The sequence below is a fragment of the Gopherus evgoodei genome, chromosome 1 (assembly GCF_007399415.2).
Source record: "Gopherus evgoodei ecotype Sinaloan lineage chromosome 1, rGopEvg1_v1.p, whole genome shotgun sequence".
Lineage (NCBI taxonomy): Eukaryota > Metazoa > Chordata > Testudines > Testudinidae > Gopherus > Gopherus evgoodei.
The window spans coordinates 292,681,663-292,698,957 of NC_044322.1; the positions used below are offsets into that span (position 1 = coordinate 292,681,663).

A 17,295-nucleotide genomic window follows, 5' to 3' on the forward strand; every position below is an offset into this window, starting at 1 on the left:
ATAGATATCTTTTATATCCAGGTGTTTTGATGCAAGATAATGTTAACAGGGTTAGTTTCACAGTTGAAAATCATAAGCAATGATGATCAATTTAGAACAAAATTCCCTCCCTCCTCTTAATGTACATACATAATTTGTGAGAAGTAGATCCATTATCCCATTCTCTGCAAATTACTGTGTATTTATAATTGAAAGTAATTAAGATAAATGAATTCTGAGCAAATTAACAAGAAGGCCTATACTCCCAATGGTAGGATGATTGCCTTTTCCTTTTGCTTCTAAAAATACGTGTTTAAATGTCACTATTGTAAAAGCGTTTCCTTATGCCAACTGTATAGTCCATTATCTTCCCTTATATAGCAGTCTAATACTAAAAATATCTACCTGTTCAATGTTACTGCCATTTTGTTTTGTTAAACAGAACAAAGCCATCCAGGAATATTATGGGATACTTTTGGAGAAATTCTTGTCCTTGTGTTTGCTTCTGTTGCTTTTATACAAAATAGATTTAATTCAAATAAACTCTCGACAAATCTACACTACAGAGTATATTGGCACAGCTGTACCGATGCAGCTGCATCATTGTAGCACATTTAGGGAAGACGTATGCCGACAGCGGAGCACTCTCCCATCGGCATAATTACTCCACCTCTGCAAGAGGCAGGAGCTGTTTTGGCGGGAGAGCATTTCCCGCCAACATAGCACTGGTATGGACAGCGCTTAGGCTGCTGTAACTTTTGTCACTCAAAGGGGTGTCTTTTTCACACCCCTAAGCAATGTAAGTTACATTGACTTAAGCAGTAATGTACACCAGCCCTCTGTCTTGAATTTTGACCATAGAAATATAAAATTTTTAAAAACTCAATAGCATTTCAAAAGTTTACTATTTTTATTACTATTGTTTTCTCCAGAGTGATGAAAATGAACAGGAACACCAGTCTGATTCAGAAGAAGGAACAAATAAGAAAGAAACTCAGGTAATTGTTGAGTATTTTTAATTCAGTTGTGATCTCTTGAGACAGATTTTATGTTTTAATTTTCTTTCATTGCAGTTAGATTCGGTTATAAGAACACATCTGGTGGGGTATCTTTTGAATCATAGCTTGTTGGTATGTTTCAGTACCAGTTCCTTTGCCGTTTTTTGTGTGAAAGATGAAGTCTTCCAGCTTATAAATTAACTACAGTCTTTAATGATAGTTTTTAATATATTTTAATAGTGGTTGTTTGCTGAGTATTACCTCCCCCTTTCTTGCATTCTAGGTATAGATAAGTAGAATTTGTTGTAAATGTTGTTGATATTGTTTCTAACTGATGCTTAGGCCGGTAATTGAGGGAATTCTTAGTAGTTCTTCTTCGAGTGGTTGTTCATGTCCATTCAAAGTAGATGTGCGCGCGCTGCGTGCACGCCAGCCGGAAGATTTTCCCTTAGCAGTGTCCGTAGGGTCGGCCCGGGCGCCCCCTGGAGTGGCTCCACCACGACGTCCTATAAAGGGGCCCCGCCGACCCTCCAACCCCTCAGTTCCTTCTTACCACCGGTGATGGCTAGCTGGAACTTCTCTTGCACAGCAAGTTGGCAGTGTCCTATCCTTACTATTTAGTCCATGTATTCAGTCATATTATAGTTAGTTAGATAGATCTTTGTATATAGTTTTTTGTAGTTGTGGGGTCCCCCCCCCAGAGTCTTCATCACTTGCTGGGGCATGCCCAAGTCCCCCGGGTTCAAACTCTGCAAGGACTGCGGGAAATTCATGCCCAAGAGTGACCCGCGCTCTGCGTGTTTGAGGTGTCTCGGAGAGAGTCACCAAAAGGACCAGTGCTCTATCTGTAGGGGCTTCCGTCCACACACTCTGAAGGACAGGGCTCAAAGACTTAGTCCTCCTGATGGAGGCGGCCCTGCGACCACCCGCGGACCCAGAACCGGCCGAGACAGGGCCCAGCATGTCGTCCTTGGTGCAGAGTGCCCCGGCACCGACATCAGGACTTAGGGCCCAGCCCAAGTCATCAAAAACTTGGCACCAGACGAAGTCGGGTTATAGGAAGTCGGCCTCAGTGTGGCACTGCTCACCTTCGCTGGTGCCCTCCAAGAGAAAGAAGCTGATGAGGGATTGGTCACCCCACCAGGATCCAAGGCCGACGCCGTCCGCGGGTGTAAGCGGACAGGCTGGGCTACAGCCCTCCGCGGTTCTGTCGACTCCCGCACCACAGAGAGGGCAGTCAAGTCTGGACCAGCCTAACTCCCCAGACCTCAGTGGGGACATACACCCCCCATCGACGCCGGAAGCATTCGAGGCTGCCTCAGACCTAATAGGCCCCCCGGCACTGGCCTCCCCACATCGTAGGGAGTTGCCTACTGTGGGCCGTCCACCAGTACACTCTAGAGGCAAGCCGGCCATGCTGTCGCCTCCCTCCCCGCACCGTGCTGTGCAGACAGCACCAGACCAGAGGAGAGGCTCCCTGCTGCCTTTGCACCGCTTTCCTTTGGCGCCGGGCGCTGCTCCCCCCAGGTCCTCAGACTCAGAGACCTCAGACTCAGAGGCAGACTCCTATCACTTCAGCCAGTCGCGGAGCAGGAGATCGGTTTCTGGGGTGAGCCACCAGCATTACCCACAGTGGCAGCAACAATGGCAGCCGCCCTCACAGTGGCTGTTTTGGACTCCCTGGGCCTACCATCAGTCGGTAGGCCAGGCGTTTGGCCCTCGGTCACGGTTGGCTTCGGTGTCCTTGACGTCGGTGGCCCCAGCGCAGCTGCCACCGGCACTGTCGCCGGGCAGGGGTGTGCCATTGTCAAGTTCAGCACCCCCTAACCGGGCAGCGACACCGGCAGCGGCTCCAGTTCGGGCTCCATCGGCACCTCATGATACACCAAGTCGCTCACCGGCGACCCTGGTACCGGCCGCGGTGCCGCATTTAGACTCGGAACCGGCACCGCAACCTCAATGCTGTGTGCTGCAGCACCGGCCCTAGAGGACACTCGAGTTCTCCAACAATTGCTTCGGCGAGCAGCTCAAAGCCTCGCAATCCAAGCGGAGGAGATCGAGGTGGACGCAGACCCTGTAGTGGACATTCTGGCCCCCTCAGGGCCATCCAGAGTGGCCCTCCCGCTGATAAAGACTATAGTGGATACGTCCCGCACCCAGTGGCGTACACCAGCCTCATTGACCCCTACTGCCAAGAGGACGGAGTAGCGCAACTTCATCCCTTCTAAAGGGCACAAACACCTGTACACCCACCCTCCACCTGACTCCCTGGTGGTAGACGCGGCTAACCAGCGGGAGGGTCAGGGGTTTCAGGGCTCAACACCGAAGAGCAGAGATGCAAAAAGACCTTGAGCTCTTTGGTAGAAAGGTGTACTCCACGGGGGTTCTCCAATTCTGCATTGCCAATCAACAGGCAATAGTAAGCCGATATGGCCACAACACCTGTTCGGCCATGTCGAAGTTCACGGAGCTCCTTCCCCAGGACTCGAGATCAGAGTTTTCGGCCCTAGTGGAGGAGGGCAAACTGATCTCTCGAGCCTCCCTCCAGGCTGCCTTAGATGCGGTAAACTCAGCCTCGCGCACCCTGGCCACGGGCCTAGTCATGCGGCGGGGAGCCTGGCTCCAGGTCGCGGGCCTGCCCTCTGAGGTCCGGCAGACGATTCAAGACCTCCCCTTCGAAGGGCAGTTGCCGTTTTCGGAGAAAACGGACAAACGTCTCCATAGCTTAAAGGACTCGAGGGCCACGCTTTGCTCGCTGGGCTTGCATACCCCCACGACCCAGTGCAGATAATTTAGGCTGCAGGAGGCCCTTCACCCATACCAGCCACAAACTTGCCAGGAGCTGGGGCACAGGCGGGGCAGAAATGTCAGGAGGCGTCACGAGCGCCACCCCTCCGGCCAGGCGTCTAGCCAATCCAGACCACCATCTGGGCCTAGACCCCCTATTTGATGGTACAGTCAAGGACGACCAACCGATAGAAACTCTGGATCTTTCCACCCTTACCTTTGGGTCACTTTTGTCCCACTTCTACCATGCCTGGTCCCGAATTACATCGAACAAATGGGTGCTCCGCACGGTAGAGAAGGGATATTCTATCCAGTTCTCCTCCCTTCTGCCCCACCAACCCCCCCTCCCCGTCCCTCTTCAGGGACCCTTCTTATGAGCAACTTCTAATTCAAGAAGTGAAGTCCCTCACGGAGGCAGGGGCGTGGAGGAAGTCCTGCAGGAGCTCAGGGGCAAAGGCTTCTACTCCTAGTATTTCCTAATACCGAAGGCAAAAGGGGGCCTGAGACCCATCCTAGACTTGCGGCGGCTGAACAAGTTTGTGTGAAAATTCAAGTTCCGCATGGTCTCCCTGTCCTCGATCATCCCCTCCCTGGATCCAGGAGATTGGTATGCCGCCCTTGACTTAAAGGACGCCTATTTCCACATTGCCATAATTCCACGGCACCGTCGGTATCTCAGATTCGTCGTGGCCGACATCCATCTGCAGTTCACAGTGCTCCCGTTCGGCCTGTCGGCTGCTCCCAGGGTCTTCATGAAGTGCATGGCGGTAGTGGCCGCCTTCCTACGCAGTAGGGGCATCTAGGTATTCCCCTACCTGGGGAGCAGATAGAGACCCAGGTGGTGTTCATCAGGCAGACCTTTCTCGATCTTGGCCTCCTCTTGAACAAAGCCAAATCCACCCTGTCTCCAATGCAATGAATAGAGTTCATAGGAGCGGTTCTGGACTCCACCCACACCAAAACGTACCTGCAGGAGTCGAGGTTCCGTGCAATTTGCGAGCTCATCCTCGGACTACACCGCACCCTGGTTACCATGGCGTGAGTTTGCCTCAGGCTGTTAGGCCACAGGTCAGCCTGCACCTATGTGGTGGTCCATGCTAGACTCCGGCTTCGCCCACTGCAGTCCTGGTTGGCTACAGTTTATTGCCTGGTCAGGGACCCCCTGGACTCAGTGGTGTCCGTTCCCCGCTTGGTGCTGAGCTCGCTATGGTGGTGGCTCGACCTGCGGGAAGTCTGCATGGGTGTCCCCTTTGCTGCCCCGCAACCCTCCCTCTACCTGGTGACGGACACCTCGAATCGAGGTTGGGCAGCACACCTGGGACGCCTCAAGACGCAGGGCTTGTGGTTGCCGGAGGACCTTGAGTTGCATATCAATGTCAGGGAGCTGAGAGCGGTCCACCTGACGTGTTTGACCTGTCTCACCTGGCCGGCAGGTACGTTTCAGTCCTTTCGGACAACACGGCAGCAGTTTTTTATATCAACAAACGGGGGTGCACGCTCCTCTCCCCTCTGCAGGGAAGCCCTCGCGCTGTGGGATTTCTGCATTCACAATGCCACTCACCTGACGGAGTTCTGTCTTCCAGGGGAGCAGAACGGTTTGGCGGACACCCTCAGCCGCTCGTTCCAGGGTCACGAGTGGTCCCTCCAATGGGATGTGGTGTGCTCAATCTTCCAGCTCTGGGGCTTTCCCCAATTAGACCTGTTTGCTTCAAGGGAAAACAGGACGTGCCAATGGTTTTGCTCCCTCCTGGGCCACAGTCGGCGGTCTCTGTCGGACGCCTTCCTACATACGTGGGAGGACGGTCTGCTCTATGCCTTCCCTTCCGATCCCCCTGATAGACAGGGTGCTTTTAACGATTCACAGGGATCACGCCAGGGTAATCCTGATAGCTCCGGCGTGGCCATGCCAGCATTGGTACACGTCACTTCTGCACATGTCAGTTCAGGTGCCCCGACGCTCCCCTCTACTCCCGGACCTCATCACGCAGGACCGGGGCTCTCTCCACCATCCGAACCTCAAGTCCCTTCACCTCACAGCCTGGATGCTCCATGGCTGAACCCGGTGGAGTTGCAGTGCTCCCAGCAGGTCAGGCAGGTGCTGCTAGGTAGCAGGAAACCATCCACCAGGGCCACCTATCTGGCTAAATAGAAGCGCTTCTCCATATGGTTGGGTCAGCGGGGTCACGACCCCCTGGGTGTACCAATTCCCGCTGTCCTTGACTATTTGCTTCACCTAAGACAACTGGACCGCTCCCTTTCCTCCATTTGCGTTCACTTGGCGGCCATATCCATTTTTCATCCGGGAGAGGGGGGTGCCTCGGTGTTTGCGAATCTGCTAGTTGGGCATTTCCTCAAGGGTATGGACAGGCTCTTCCCACATGTGCGTCAGCCGACCCCTGCTTGGGACCTGAATCTGGTCCTCTCCGTCCTCTAGGGGCCTTCCTTTGAGCCTCTGGCTTCTTGCTCCCTGCTGTACCTATCGTATAAGATCTTCTTCCTGGTGGCGATCACCTCGGCCTGACGGGTGTCGGAGCTTCGAGCATTAACATCAGAGCCCCCGTGCACAGTCTTCTACAAGGACAAGGTCCAACTTAGACCTCATCCGGCTTTCCTACCGAAGGTCATTTCGCAGTTCCACATAGGCCAAGGTATCTTTCTCCCGGTGTTTCATCCGAAACCACACTCCTCCAGCGAAGAGCGGAAGCTACACTCTCTGGATGTCCGCAGGGCCGTGGCTTTTTACATAGAGCGTACCAAGCTGTTCAGACGCTCGACCCAGCTCTTCGTCGCAGTGGCAGAAAGGATGAAGGGGCTCCTGGTCTCCTCTCGGCAAATCTCTTCGTGGATCGCAACCTGCATCCGGGAATGCTACCGTATAGCTAAGACTCCTGTCCCTCCGGTCACAGCCCACTCCACTAGGCCACAGGCCTCCTCTGTGGCTTTCCTGGCTCAGGTTTCGACTCAGGAAATTTGTAGAGCAGCCACGTGGTCCTCCATCTACACGTTCTCGTCTCACTATGCCATCACGCACTGGGCGAGGGATGACACAGCCTTCGGGCCTGTAGTACTCCAGTCAATAGTGATCTCTGACCCCACCTCCTAAGGTTAGGCTTGTGAGTCACCTACTTTGAATGGACACGAACAACCACTCGAAGAAGAAAAAATGGTTACCCACCTTTTAGTAACTTGTTCTTCGAGATGTGTTGTTCATGTCCATTCCAACACCCACCCTCCTGCCTCTCTGTCGGAGTGCTGGCAAGAAGGAACTGTGAGGGGTGGAGGGTCGGCGGGCCCCTTTATAGGGCGCCGTGGTGGCGCCACTCCAGGGGGCGCCCGGGCTGACCCTATAGACGCTGCTAAGGGAAAATCTTCTGGCTGGCGTGCATGCGGCACGTGCACACCTACTTTGAATGGACATGAACAACACATCTCGAAGAACAACAGTTACTAAAAGGTGGGTAACCGTTTTTTCCTTGAGTGCTTGCTCATGTCCGTTCCATATTAGATGTATGTGCTCACCACATGCACTGGTGCCTGAAGTTTTTTCCTCAGCATTATCTGGACTGAACTGGCTCTGGCGCCCTCTGGAATGGTGCCCGCATGGTGTGGTATAAGGGGCACCGCCAGCTACCCCCACCCTCAGTTTCTTCTTGCCACCAGTGACAGTGCTGGAACATCTGCTGCTTCAGCTAGCACTGATTCATTCTCTGTTCTTGCAAACTTAGAAATCCTGTAAAATAGTTGTACATAGTAGTTTTCTTAGATATCCTTAGTAGTAGTTCTCAAACTCTTCCTTAGTCCCAAGCGGGATTCAGCCAGGGGTCGGGGCATGCCCCGTTCCCAGGCTTTAAGCCCTTAGATTGCTGCAAATGGTCTATGCCTGTCAGCAACCCACATACCAGCCCCCTAAGGCGCTTAAGCAAGGGGCACATCAGTGACATGTGCCACATCTGCAAATCCTTCAAACCCAGGATGAGGAAGGAGCATGGTATTCATTTGAAAGCACTCTTAATGGAGTCGGCACTGACTCAAGCACCGAAGCAGCGGTCTGACTCCGCGTCGTGGCTTCCGTGCGCAGTGCTCCCCTGGCACCATCCATGAGCTGGCACCGGTCTCCCTCCATGGCTCCGGTTAAGAAGCTGAAAGAGACTGTGAGGGAAAGATCTCCTACCTCCCGCAAGGGAAAGGAGAGGGCAGGGAGCAAGCCAAGACTCATGTTGGGCAGCTCAGCATCTCCCTTGGGAAATCTAAAGTCGAGCGGTACAGCCCATCCCATGCCTTGCCTGCGACTCTGGATAGTGGTGTAGGCCCCAGCCAGCTTCAGGTGCCGTCGAAGCACTAAGCTGTTCAAGCAGCTCAGGAGATCCTGACGCTCCCGGTGCTGCCCTCACCAGCTTCTGTGGTACCCTGATATTGGGGAAAACCTGCATTGAAACCTATGCATGTGTCCCCTCCCTGCCTCAGCAGTACCATTCCCCATAAGAGGGACATCCTGCTAACATTCACTCGCCCGCAGCCGACGCCTCAGGACAGGAGAGGCAGGCTCAGCAGAGCCTTCTTCAGTTCCCTCATCGGAGGCACTGATCGACAGACTCCAGGCTTACCTTGCTGGTAGATTGGTGCAGACCCTTTGAGGCACTCACCACCTGGCAAGAACTCTGGGATCAGCCCCGACCATCTTCAGGGGCCTGGGATGGATCAGGCACCAGAGACCGCGGATCTCCGGGCCATCATCATCGGTGTCCAAAAGGAAGGTCACCCTACTCAGAATGATCCTCCCAGCAACTGGCTCGTAGTAGCTCCTGGTCCCGTTCGACGTCCCACTACCAGTCGATTAGCATGAGGCATGGATGGCTGGATATCAGATGCAAATCCCCTGCAACAATGGCTGGGAACGATCTAGTCCCAGTCCAGAGACCCTCTGGAAAAGATCATTACCATTCCCTTGCTGCAATGGTGGACCAGCCGCAGGACAGTCCTGGAGCGGATTCCATTCGACAAACCCCTCCCTCCATTGAGTTGGTGTTAGATGCCTCAGACATCGGCTGGGGTGCACATATCGGCGACCTCCAGACATGGGGGAATGTGGTCCCCGGAGGAGGCGCGTTTACAACCAAACGTCAAAATGCATGCCAATTGGACTGCTCGGAGCAGAGTTTTCCTGCCCTACCTGTCAGGCAAGATGGTATGAGTCCTGATGGACCACACAGCCTCGATATTCTACATCAACAGGCAAGGCGAAGTGTGCTCATCAGCTCTGTCAGAAGGCACTCCATCTATGGACTTCTGCATCAGCCACGAAATCCACCTGGAAGCTTGTCAACTTTCCAGTGTCAAGAATACCCTGGCAGACCAGCTCAGCAGTGACTACCACTTCTCACCATGAGTGATCGCTTCATCCAGAGGTAGCCTGCATGATCTTCCAAAGGTGGGGAACTCCGTGGACTTTTTCGCTACCAGACAGAACAGGAAATGCCACTGGTTTTGCTCTCAGCAAGGTCTGAGCAAGGGCTCCCTCTGATACCTTCCTCCTGTCATGGTCTGGGAGCCTGATGTACGCGTTCCCTCCAATTCCACTCTTTGGCAGGGTGCTGGCAAAGAAGAAGAGACAAAGTGCAGGTTGTCGTGATCGCCCCAGCATGGCCTACCCAGCGTTGGTTCGGCATGCTTATGAGCTTGTCAGCAGCCCCTTCCTGGCCCCTGCCCAACCACCTGGACTTGCTGCCACAGGACCACGGCTGGCTCCTAGAACCCCAACCTCAAGTCCCTCCACCTCTTGGCATGGATACTGTGTGTCTGAACTCGGAGGAACAGACCTGTATAGAAGGAGTTCAACAGGTCCTCCTGGGGAGTAGGAAGCCCTCAACCAGGCTGACTTACCTGGCCAAGTGGAGGAGATTTTCCCACTGGGTGTCCGAGCATGGCTTCTCTCCCTTGCATTCTTCCATACAAGCTGTCCTGGACTACCTGCTCCATTTGAGGAACCAGGGCCTGGCACACTCTTCTATTACAGTACATCTAGTGGACATCTCCACTTTTCACCCGCCGATCCAAGAACAGACAGTGTTTTCTCATGACATGGTCAGATTTTGAGAGGGCTCGAGAGACTCTTCCCGCAGGTACGGACTCCTGTCCCACAGTGGGATCTTAACTTGGTCCTCTCTAGGCTCACTGGCCCGCCCTTTGAGCTGCTGGGTTCCTGCTCCCTTTCCCACCTGTCATGGAAGGTCGCGTTCCTGGTGGTGGTGACATTGGCAAGACAGGTCTCTGAAATTGAAGTCTTGACTTTAGTGTGGGTGAAAAAAACTATTACATCTTAAACTATACCGTAATATGGCATAAGAGAATACATTTCTGTTGACCAAAACATTGAAATAACACACTGGTGTATCAGACTGTCTTAGTTTAGTCTCCCAATTTTCTAATATTTTCCCTCTTGTTGTGTTTGTATAACTGTCTTTACGCATTCCTCAACCGCTTTGGTTAAATGATTCATTCTGTCCTCTTTTGCTGCTTTTGTGTCTTTTCTATAAGCCTAATGGATTGTATGTTCATATTTCCTTTCTACTTCATCAGTCTCCAGTGCAGATTCTTTGTTGTCCCCAGATCTGTAATTATTCTTTCATGTTGCTATATTGGGCATTACTCACTTCTTCCTTATTTCTTTTTGTGGAATTGTTGTCTGATATATGATTATGGTAATTTCAAAGGAGTTATGTGAATGTAAAGCCAAAGCAATACAATAGTAAATCAAGCCCCAAATTATGTAAGTGCTTTTTTAATAAACTTCTGTGTGTGGGCAACCCAATATATTTTTTAAATCTCTTGATGAAAGTGTATAGGTTAGAGAGGTGGGGACAGAATGATGCATGCAAAGCTGTATGGATGCTAACTTGAGGGATTTCATGAATGAACTTCTCAAATAAAGCTACACACTCTACCAGTACTAAATGTTTTCCAGAACCTAAGTTTTACATGGGATTGGACTAGCTAAATACCATGCTCCTTATCCATTAAAGAAGTGGGGGGCTAAGTTCTTGCTTTTCCAGATGAGTCTGCCTCCAGCTGAACCACTTCAGCATTGTGCACAATACAGTAGCCAGGTAGTGTGTGCAAGTTGAGAAACAGACACCTGCGTAACGAGAATCCCGACAAGGGGTGGGAATAATAATTTTTAAGAAAGCATAAGGAGTATTTGATACAACAAGCCAGAAGAAAGGGGAAAAAAAACTAATCGGGCTAGAAACTATATTACTTGTCAGATGCAGGCATGAGGTGCTTCCTCCAGAAAAACAGATTCCAGCATCAGAGTTGCAGGAGAACTAGTTGGAAATTGAGCTGCATTGCTGAAGGGAGGAAAATGTTTACCATAGCATAAACTACAGTATAGAACGGCAACATGCTTCATTACTCTTTTAGATTTGTTGATAGCTTGATCACTTTAATGCCTTGTAGGCTGGGAATTTCCCTGTAGCTTCTTACCTGGGAACTGAATTGTTTTCCAAATCTTAAGCACAACTGGTGTGGGTGAATGGAAAAAGCTTTTTGCGTTCTATTCAGAAAGCTTACATTTACACCTTTGGGGGAAAAAATGAATGAATGTATTTTGTTCATATTTGTTCTGTACATAACACTGAGATTTGAGACAGAGGTGAAATTTGAGAAATCACTTCAGTAGTTGTAAGCTTCATATGTTTAAAGCTTATCACACTGAGACATCATTTGCCATTAGAGCGTCTTAAAACTGTCTCTAGTTCTGTCTCATTTAACTTTGAATGTTCATAACTTTAAAGTTATTTAAACTATTTTCTTCAAACAGAAATTGTGTGGCTGTGCACTGAGTTGTAGGTAGAGTTGTATAAGAAATTCTAGCTGGTATTACTACAAACTATATTTTTAATAATAAAAGGTGATATTTTAAGTCACACGCATGAGAGTTGGAGGCAGAGTTCAGATTGATTTTGAAGATTACCTCTCATTTCCTGGCATATGATTGCTTGATTTCTCAACCTTACCATTAACAAACATTTTTTGTATGGCTAGACTAGAAGCCAAAGGAATAAATAGGGCACCATTCATGTATTCTGTAATTCTGCAACCACAGAATTTGCTGCATATTCCATGGCCTGTCACAGAAATGGGCTCCAGTGTCCAGTCTTTCATTTTTTAAAAACTGTTCCTATCTTTTATGGTTGTACCTTGAAAATATTAACCAGTTATAAATTTTTGTGTATTACTGAGTTTGTGGACCACTTAAAATGATAGCTCTGAAAATGTGTGAGTTCTCAACAGCTGTACGTCCAGTTTACAGTTATGCTTTGTTTTTACAAACATCTGATATATCAGAAAATATGGGGACAGCATGAAAATGGGTTTAATATCAAAATAAATAAGTGCTATTAAAAACCTACATTTTCAAGTATAATTGAAGCTGATGTGTCTGATACAGCCAGAGTTCTGCAGAATTCAGGTCCATTTTACCAGAGAATACATTGGGTTTGGGGTGTAATTGGTTTGAACTCGTGAAAGTTCTTTTAGTTTGCATCTTGTTCAAAACATTAACCCCACATCTTATATTTGTGTTTCAAAATATTGTGCAAATTCTGCTGCTTCTTTCTTACCTCAGTTCCCAGCATTTGCAGTGCTGGTGTGGGCCTATAGTTCTGACAGTCTTTTACAATTCGGTTCTATTGTAAGGCTAAGCAGACTTCAAGTCTCTTGTTCCTCCAGTTAAATAACAACCGTTTTATTAATTTCTCACATTTGAATCTGAAATTTTAAACTGGTAACTTAATATTTTGTGACAATTTTTGGCCATCTCTAAAGAACTTAGATTAGAAAATATTTTGAATACTGACTTTTGATTAATATGCAGTCTATTCTTAAATTACATGACAAGAAGTGAAATCTCTGCTTCCTTTCAAATGGTTCTAAATACTGCATTCAATGGAATAATCGTAAACTCTCTGCTGTGTGTGGTTCTTAGAGAGAAACTGAAAAACTCCTGCCTCCAAGACACCTGTGCACAATTGTTGGGAATACTTACTGTCCCAAGCACAAAATTTACTTGCCCACCCTTAACTGTGATGATTAAAATGGGAAAAACTGTTTTTTTCTCACTTCTGCATACCTAGACCACCAGCCCCAATAACCCATACAGTTTGTGGGGCAAATAAAAATTCATAACATGTTTTTGAAAATATTTAAATACATTTTGGAATAATCTATTGATTTTGCTGCTTATTTTACATGTTGGTCAGAAATAAAAATAATTTTAGCTAATGAAGTTCTCTGTTACTCCCTTAAGTGGTGGTGCTGTTGCTTTCATTGCCTAGTGAAGTTACAGGCCAGAGATAGAAGATGGAGCTATAAAGCTCTGACAGCCTTGGCGGTAACTCAAGAATTTAAACTGAAGGGAAGAGGTCAAGAACAAGTCTTGCAGATGCCACAAAGAAAGTTGAAATAGACAGAATGGTTTCTGGCATGAAATCTGTAAGGAACCTGACAAACGAGTTAAATATTTTTCAACATCAGAGGTCTTTGAAAAGTTGTTTATAAGTCCTCAGTCTATGCTTTGATGTTCCCTGTACAGAACTGCATTTTCACTAGTTAGCTGATCATTCATCCCTATGTTTTTTATAAAGAATAAAAGTCAAACAGCAGTAACAGTTTATAACTTGAAGGTCATTGTAATATAATTTTACTTCAGCTGCTCTGTGCCAAGAGCAAAGATTTCCCAGTGCAGCACATAAATTCAAAATACCTTGCTACTTATAGGAAATCTGTGCTCTCATAAGGAAGATGAACTTAGACCCACACAAGAAATAAAGATAAATTGCTGAGTAAACTGGAAAAAAAATTGTCTGCAAATGGTTCTGCAATACCTCATTCTGAAAAACTAAAGGTCTTTCACTGAAGCCCTGTATTTAATTACAGTATACCAGTACTGTTCACTGCTCTCTATACTCATGTCCTGAATTGGTATCCCTTTATAGTCTCAATTTCAAGATGAATTGTCTTCCAGATCAATGCATTCCATCGATGTAGCGTTGTTCTAGAGAAATGCTATAGGTTGATTACCAATAGCGTGAGGTTCTAGAAACCCTTATCTTAAGTTGGTTTGAATGCTGAGTAGGAAGAGAGAGAGGAGTAGCCAAGTAGTGCTGCTTGTAAGCCAGGGCTCACTAAAAATAGGCACATTCATTTTCTGCACTGGTGAATCAGATTTGGTTTGCATGAATACAAACCAAGGAAAGATTGCAAAATTTTGTCCAAATTGATCATTTGTCATATCACTTGCAATGAAATCTTTTCACAAATAGGATGGATTTCAAGCAGGAAAGTGACAAAATAATTTAACTATTAGAAGTTACTTCAGTAGTTAAGTTGCCATAAGCACTGATTTTAAAATGTGCATTCCAGAGCAATACCACCGAATAGCTCACACTGTTGCCGCCAGACATGCCTGAATGACATGGTTTGTTGCTTGTTTGCTGTAGGGGAGGTATTTACTTTAGTGATGTGTTATTTCATTGTGCTCAGGTAGTCTTCAGCAATTAGTTCTGTATCTTTTTACTAATTAGATTGTACTTCAGAATTTAATTTGGTCTTGTGAATTGCAATCCATGTCATCATCTTATTATTTTGGGATAGCTATTTGTCCTTTTAGCAAAAATAATGCTCAAAAATTGGAATGTTAGAACCTGATTTGCTAGAACTGGCATGTTGGCCAGGACACTTGACAAAGATTAAAGGCCTCACAGAACTGCCAACTCTCATGATAATATTGCAAGTCTGATGTTAGGTGTTATTTTAAAAGTTTTCATTTCACAAACTGTTGCCACTCTTTCATTACTTTCAGTGGAAGCCAGGTTGCCATCATTAAGATGACCAGTGTTTCCCTAAGCTTTTGCAGATAGAAATGAGGTTACTGTTATCTCAGTTGACCAGCTCTCATTCTCATTATGCATGGCACAGGAAGGAGACAGTGAGGGAACAGGAGATGCAAGGATGGTTGTGATGGAAATAATTAAGAGGGCTCAAGGGAATGCTGGAGAACAGACTGTGAGAAAGGGTAACAGGAACAAGGTGATATTGGAGGGGATGGATTATGTGAGGGGCAGAGGTCAATGTGGAGGACAGAAGATGGCAGGAGCAGGCATGGAGAATGGGATAGCTCAGTGGTTTGAGCATTGGCCTGCTAAACCCAGGGTTGTGAGTTCAATCCTTGTGGGGGCCATCTAGGGAACTGGGGTAAAAATCTGTCTGGGGTTTGGTCTTGCTTTGAGCAGGGGGTTGGACTAGATGACCTTCTGAGGTCCCTTCCAACCCTGATATTCTATGAGTGCTGAAAGCTTTGATGAGAGGGAGATATGGAAGACACATAGAGAAGGAAGGAAATGCAGATCTCCCACCTCCAAGGTTATATGAGAGGCTAAAATTTTGTCATGGAATCCTGCTTCAGCTTTAGGGCTGTGGGGGGGAAGGAGCTGTCAGCCAGTGAGGGGCAGGGAAGGAGTAGCCCAGAGCTCCTGGATGGCAGGGACACCCCCACAGCTCTAAGATGCTGCTGGCAGCAGTGGGGACACCGTGTTCTCAGTTACTGTGGGTGTGGACGCTGGACCCTCCTCCCTCCCTATTTTGTCATAGTTATTTTTAATAAAAGTCAGGGACAGATCAGGGGCTTCTTTGAATGTTTGGTTATTGCCTGTGACCTGTCTGTGATATTTCATAAAAATAACCGTGACAAAATCTTAGCCTTAATTATGATGGAATGACAGCTCTATCACCACCCAGCAGTTAGAGGGAGGCTTGCCTTTCTATTTTTGTATTTTCACATGCAAATTGTATATAAGTGTATTCATAGACTTTAAGGTCAGAAGGGGACCATCATGATCATCTTTTGATCTCCTTGAGGCCACAGAACCTTACCAACTCCTCAAATAGACCCCTAACCTCTGGCTGAGTTACTGAAGTCCTCAAATCATGATTTAAAGACTCCAAGTTACAGAGAATCCACCATTTATACTAGTTTAAACCTGCAAGTGACCCATGCCCCATGCTGCAGAGGAAACTGAAAACTCCCCAGGGTGTCAGCCAATCCGACTTGGGGAGAAATTCCTTTCCAACCCCAAGTATGATGATCAGTTAGACCAAGAGTCTGAGCGGCTTTTTTTTTTTTTTTTTTTTTTTCCCTTCAGCGAGGCAGGGGGTGCATGTTACAAAATTTTTTACTGATAGGGCTCCGTGATCAAAAAAGTTTGGAGACCATTGAGTTAGACCCTGAGCATGTGGGCAAGACCTACCAGCTAGACACCTGGGAAAGAATTATCTGTAGTAACTCAGAGCCCTCTCCATCTAGTGTCCCGTCTTCAGCAGTTGGGGATTTTTGCTGCTGGCAGTTGCTGATGGGCCACATGCCATCGTAGGCTCAAAAATCTCCAGGCAGGCAAAATGCAAGTGTAATTTATTTTTGAAGTCTAGTGATGGTTATGCCAACACCATAGTAATAGGTAAAGTACAAGAATTAAAATAGAATAGAATGTCATTTTTTGAGTACTGAGTCATAACTTTTGGAAGCTTGACATTTCCAATATTAGGATAACAAATGTCACTGGATGTTTAAATTCCACCTAGGCAGCCACCAAAGATTGACACAAGTGACTGTGATTTAATACTGCGCTCCAGTCTTGTTTTTCAGCTCTCAAATCATCTGCGCGTGGCAGTTTTATAAAAACTGCTCAGTAACAACAGTGACTGAGGGTACGATTAGTGCACATATGTTCTCATTTTATTTTCTTTACTGATAGTTGTCCTAAGGGTTCTGTGGTGAACACAATATATGTTTTCAGAGGATTCTGCATTTGTTTTTTTCTTTTAGTGTTGTTGTTTATATGACCCCAGTAGTGTGAGTGGTGTTTAGAGATAAGCATTATTGTTACTTGCATAGATGGGAAAAAATGAAGCAGTGTAACTAACAATGCACAAACAATAATGGAAAATTTATGGGTAAAATTAGGCACCAGACTATTCAGTTTTGTGAATGCATTAGGAACACAGACTGACAACTGAAAATTTGCTACAGCATTCAAGCAGTCTCATGTGTGATGTCAATGTTCACAGATATCTGTGTTGGAAACTTCTCACCAAAAGTATCAGGGAATAGCCATGTTAGTCTGGATCTGTAAAAGCAGCAAAGAGTCCTGTGGCATCTTTTAGACTAAACAGACGTTTTGGCGCATGAGCTTTCATGGGTGAATACCCACTTCGTCGGATGTACCAAAACTCACTTTATGCAGAACTCGTTGAAAACCTTCTGAATGCTGCAGATACGTCTTTCTGAGCTCCCATTTCCCTGCTAGCCCTAAAATGCCAGTGTCCAAAGGGTTAATACAATCTTCTAGAAGTATTTATTATATGCAGAATATTTTTGGTTGAGACAGAAAAACTTTGAAAGGGAGCAAGAGGAGAAAATAATAAGGAAACAACATAAACAATATAAAGGCAGCAACAACAACAATCCTTTCCTGGT

At 47.2% G+C, this 17,295-nt stretch overlaps 1 protein-coding gene across 5 annotated transcripts in view; it reads left to right on the top strand.

Moving 5' to 3' along the window:
- PPP1R12A (protein phosphatase 1 regulatory subunit 12A) overlaps positions 1 to 17,295 on the top strand; it is a 223,866-nt gene that overhangs the window by 181,570 nt on the left and 25,001 nt on the right. For all 5 annotated transcript variants that reach the window (XM_030548638.1, XM_030548641.1, XM_030548637.1 and 2 more), the window contains one exon: positions 912 to 977. In XM_030548638.1, the coding sequence (XP_030404498.1) occupies positions 912 to 977 (66 nt within the window). The remainder of the gene's footprint in view (positions 1 to 911; positions 978 to 17,295) is intronic.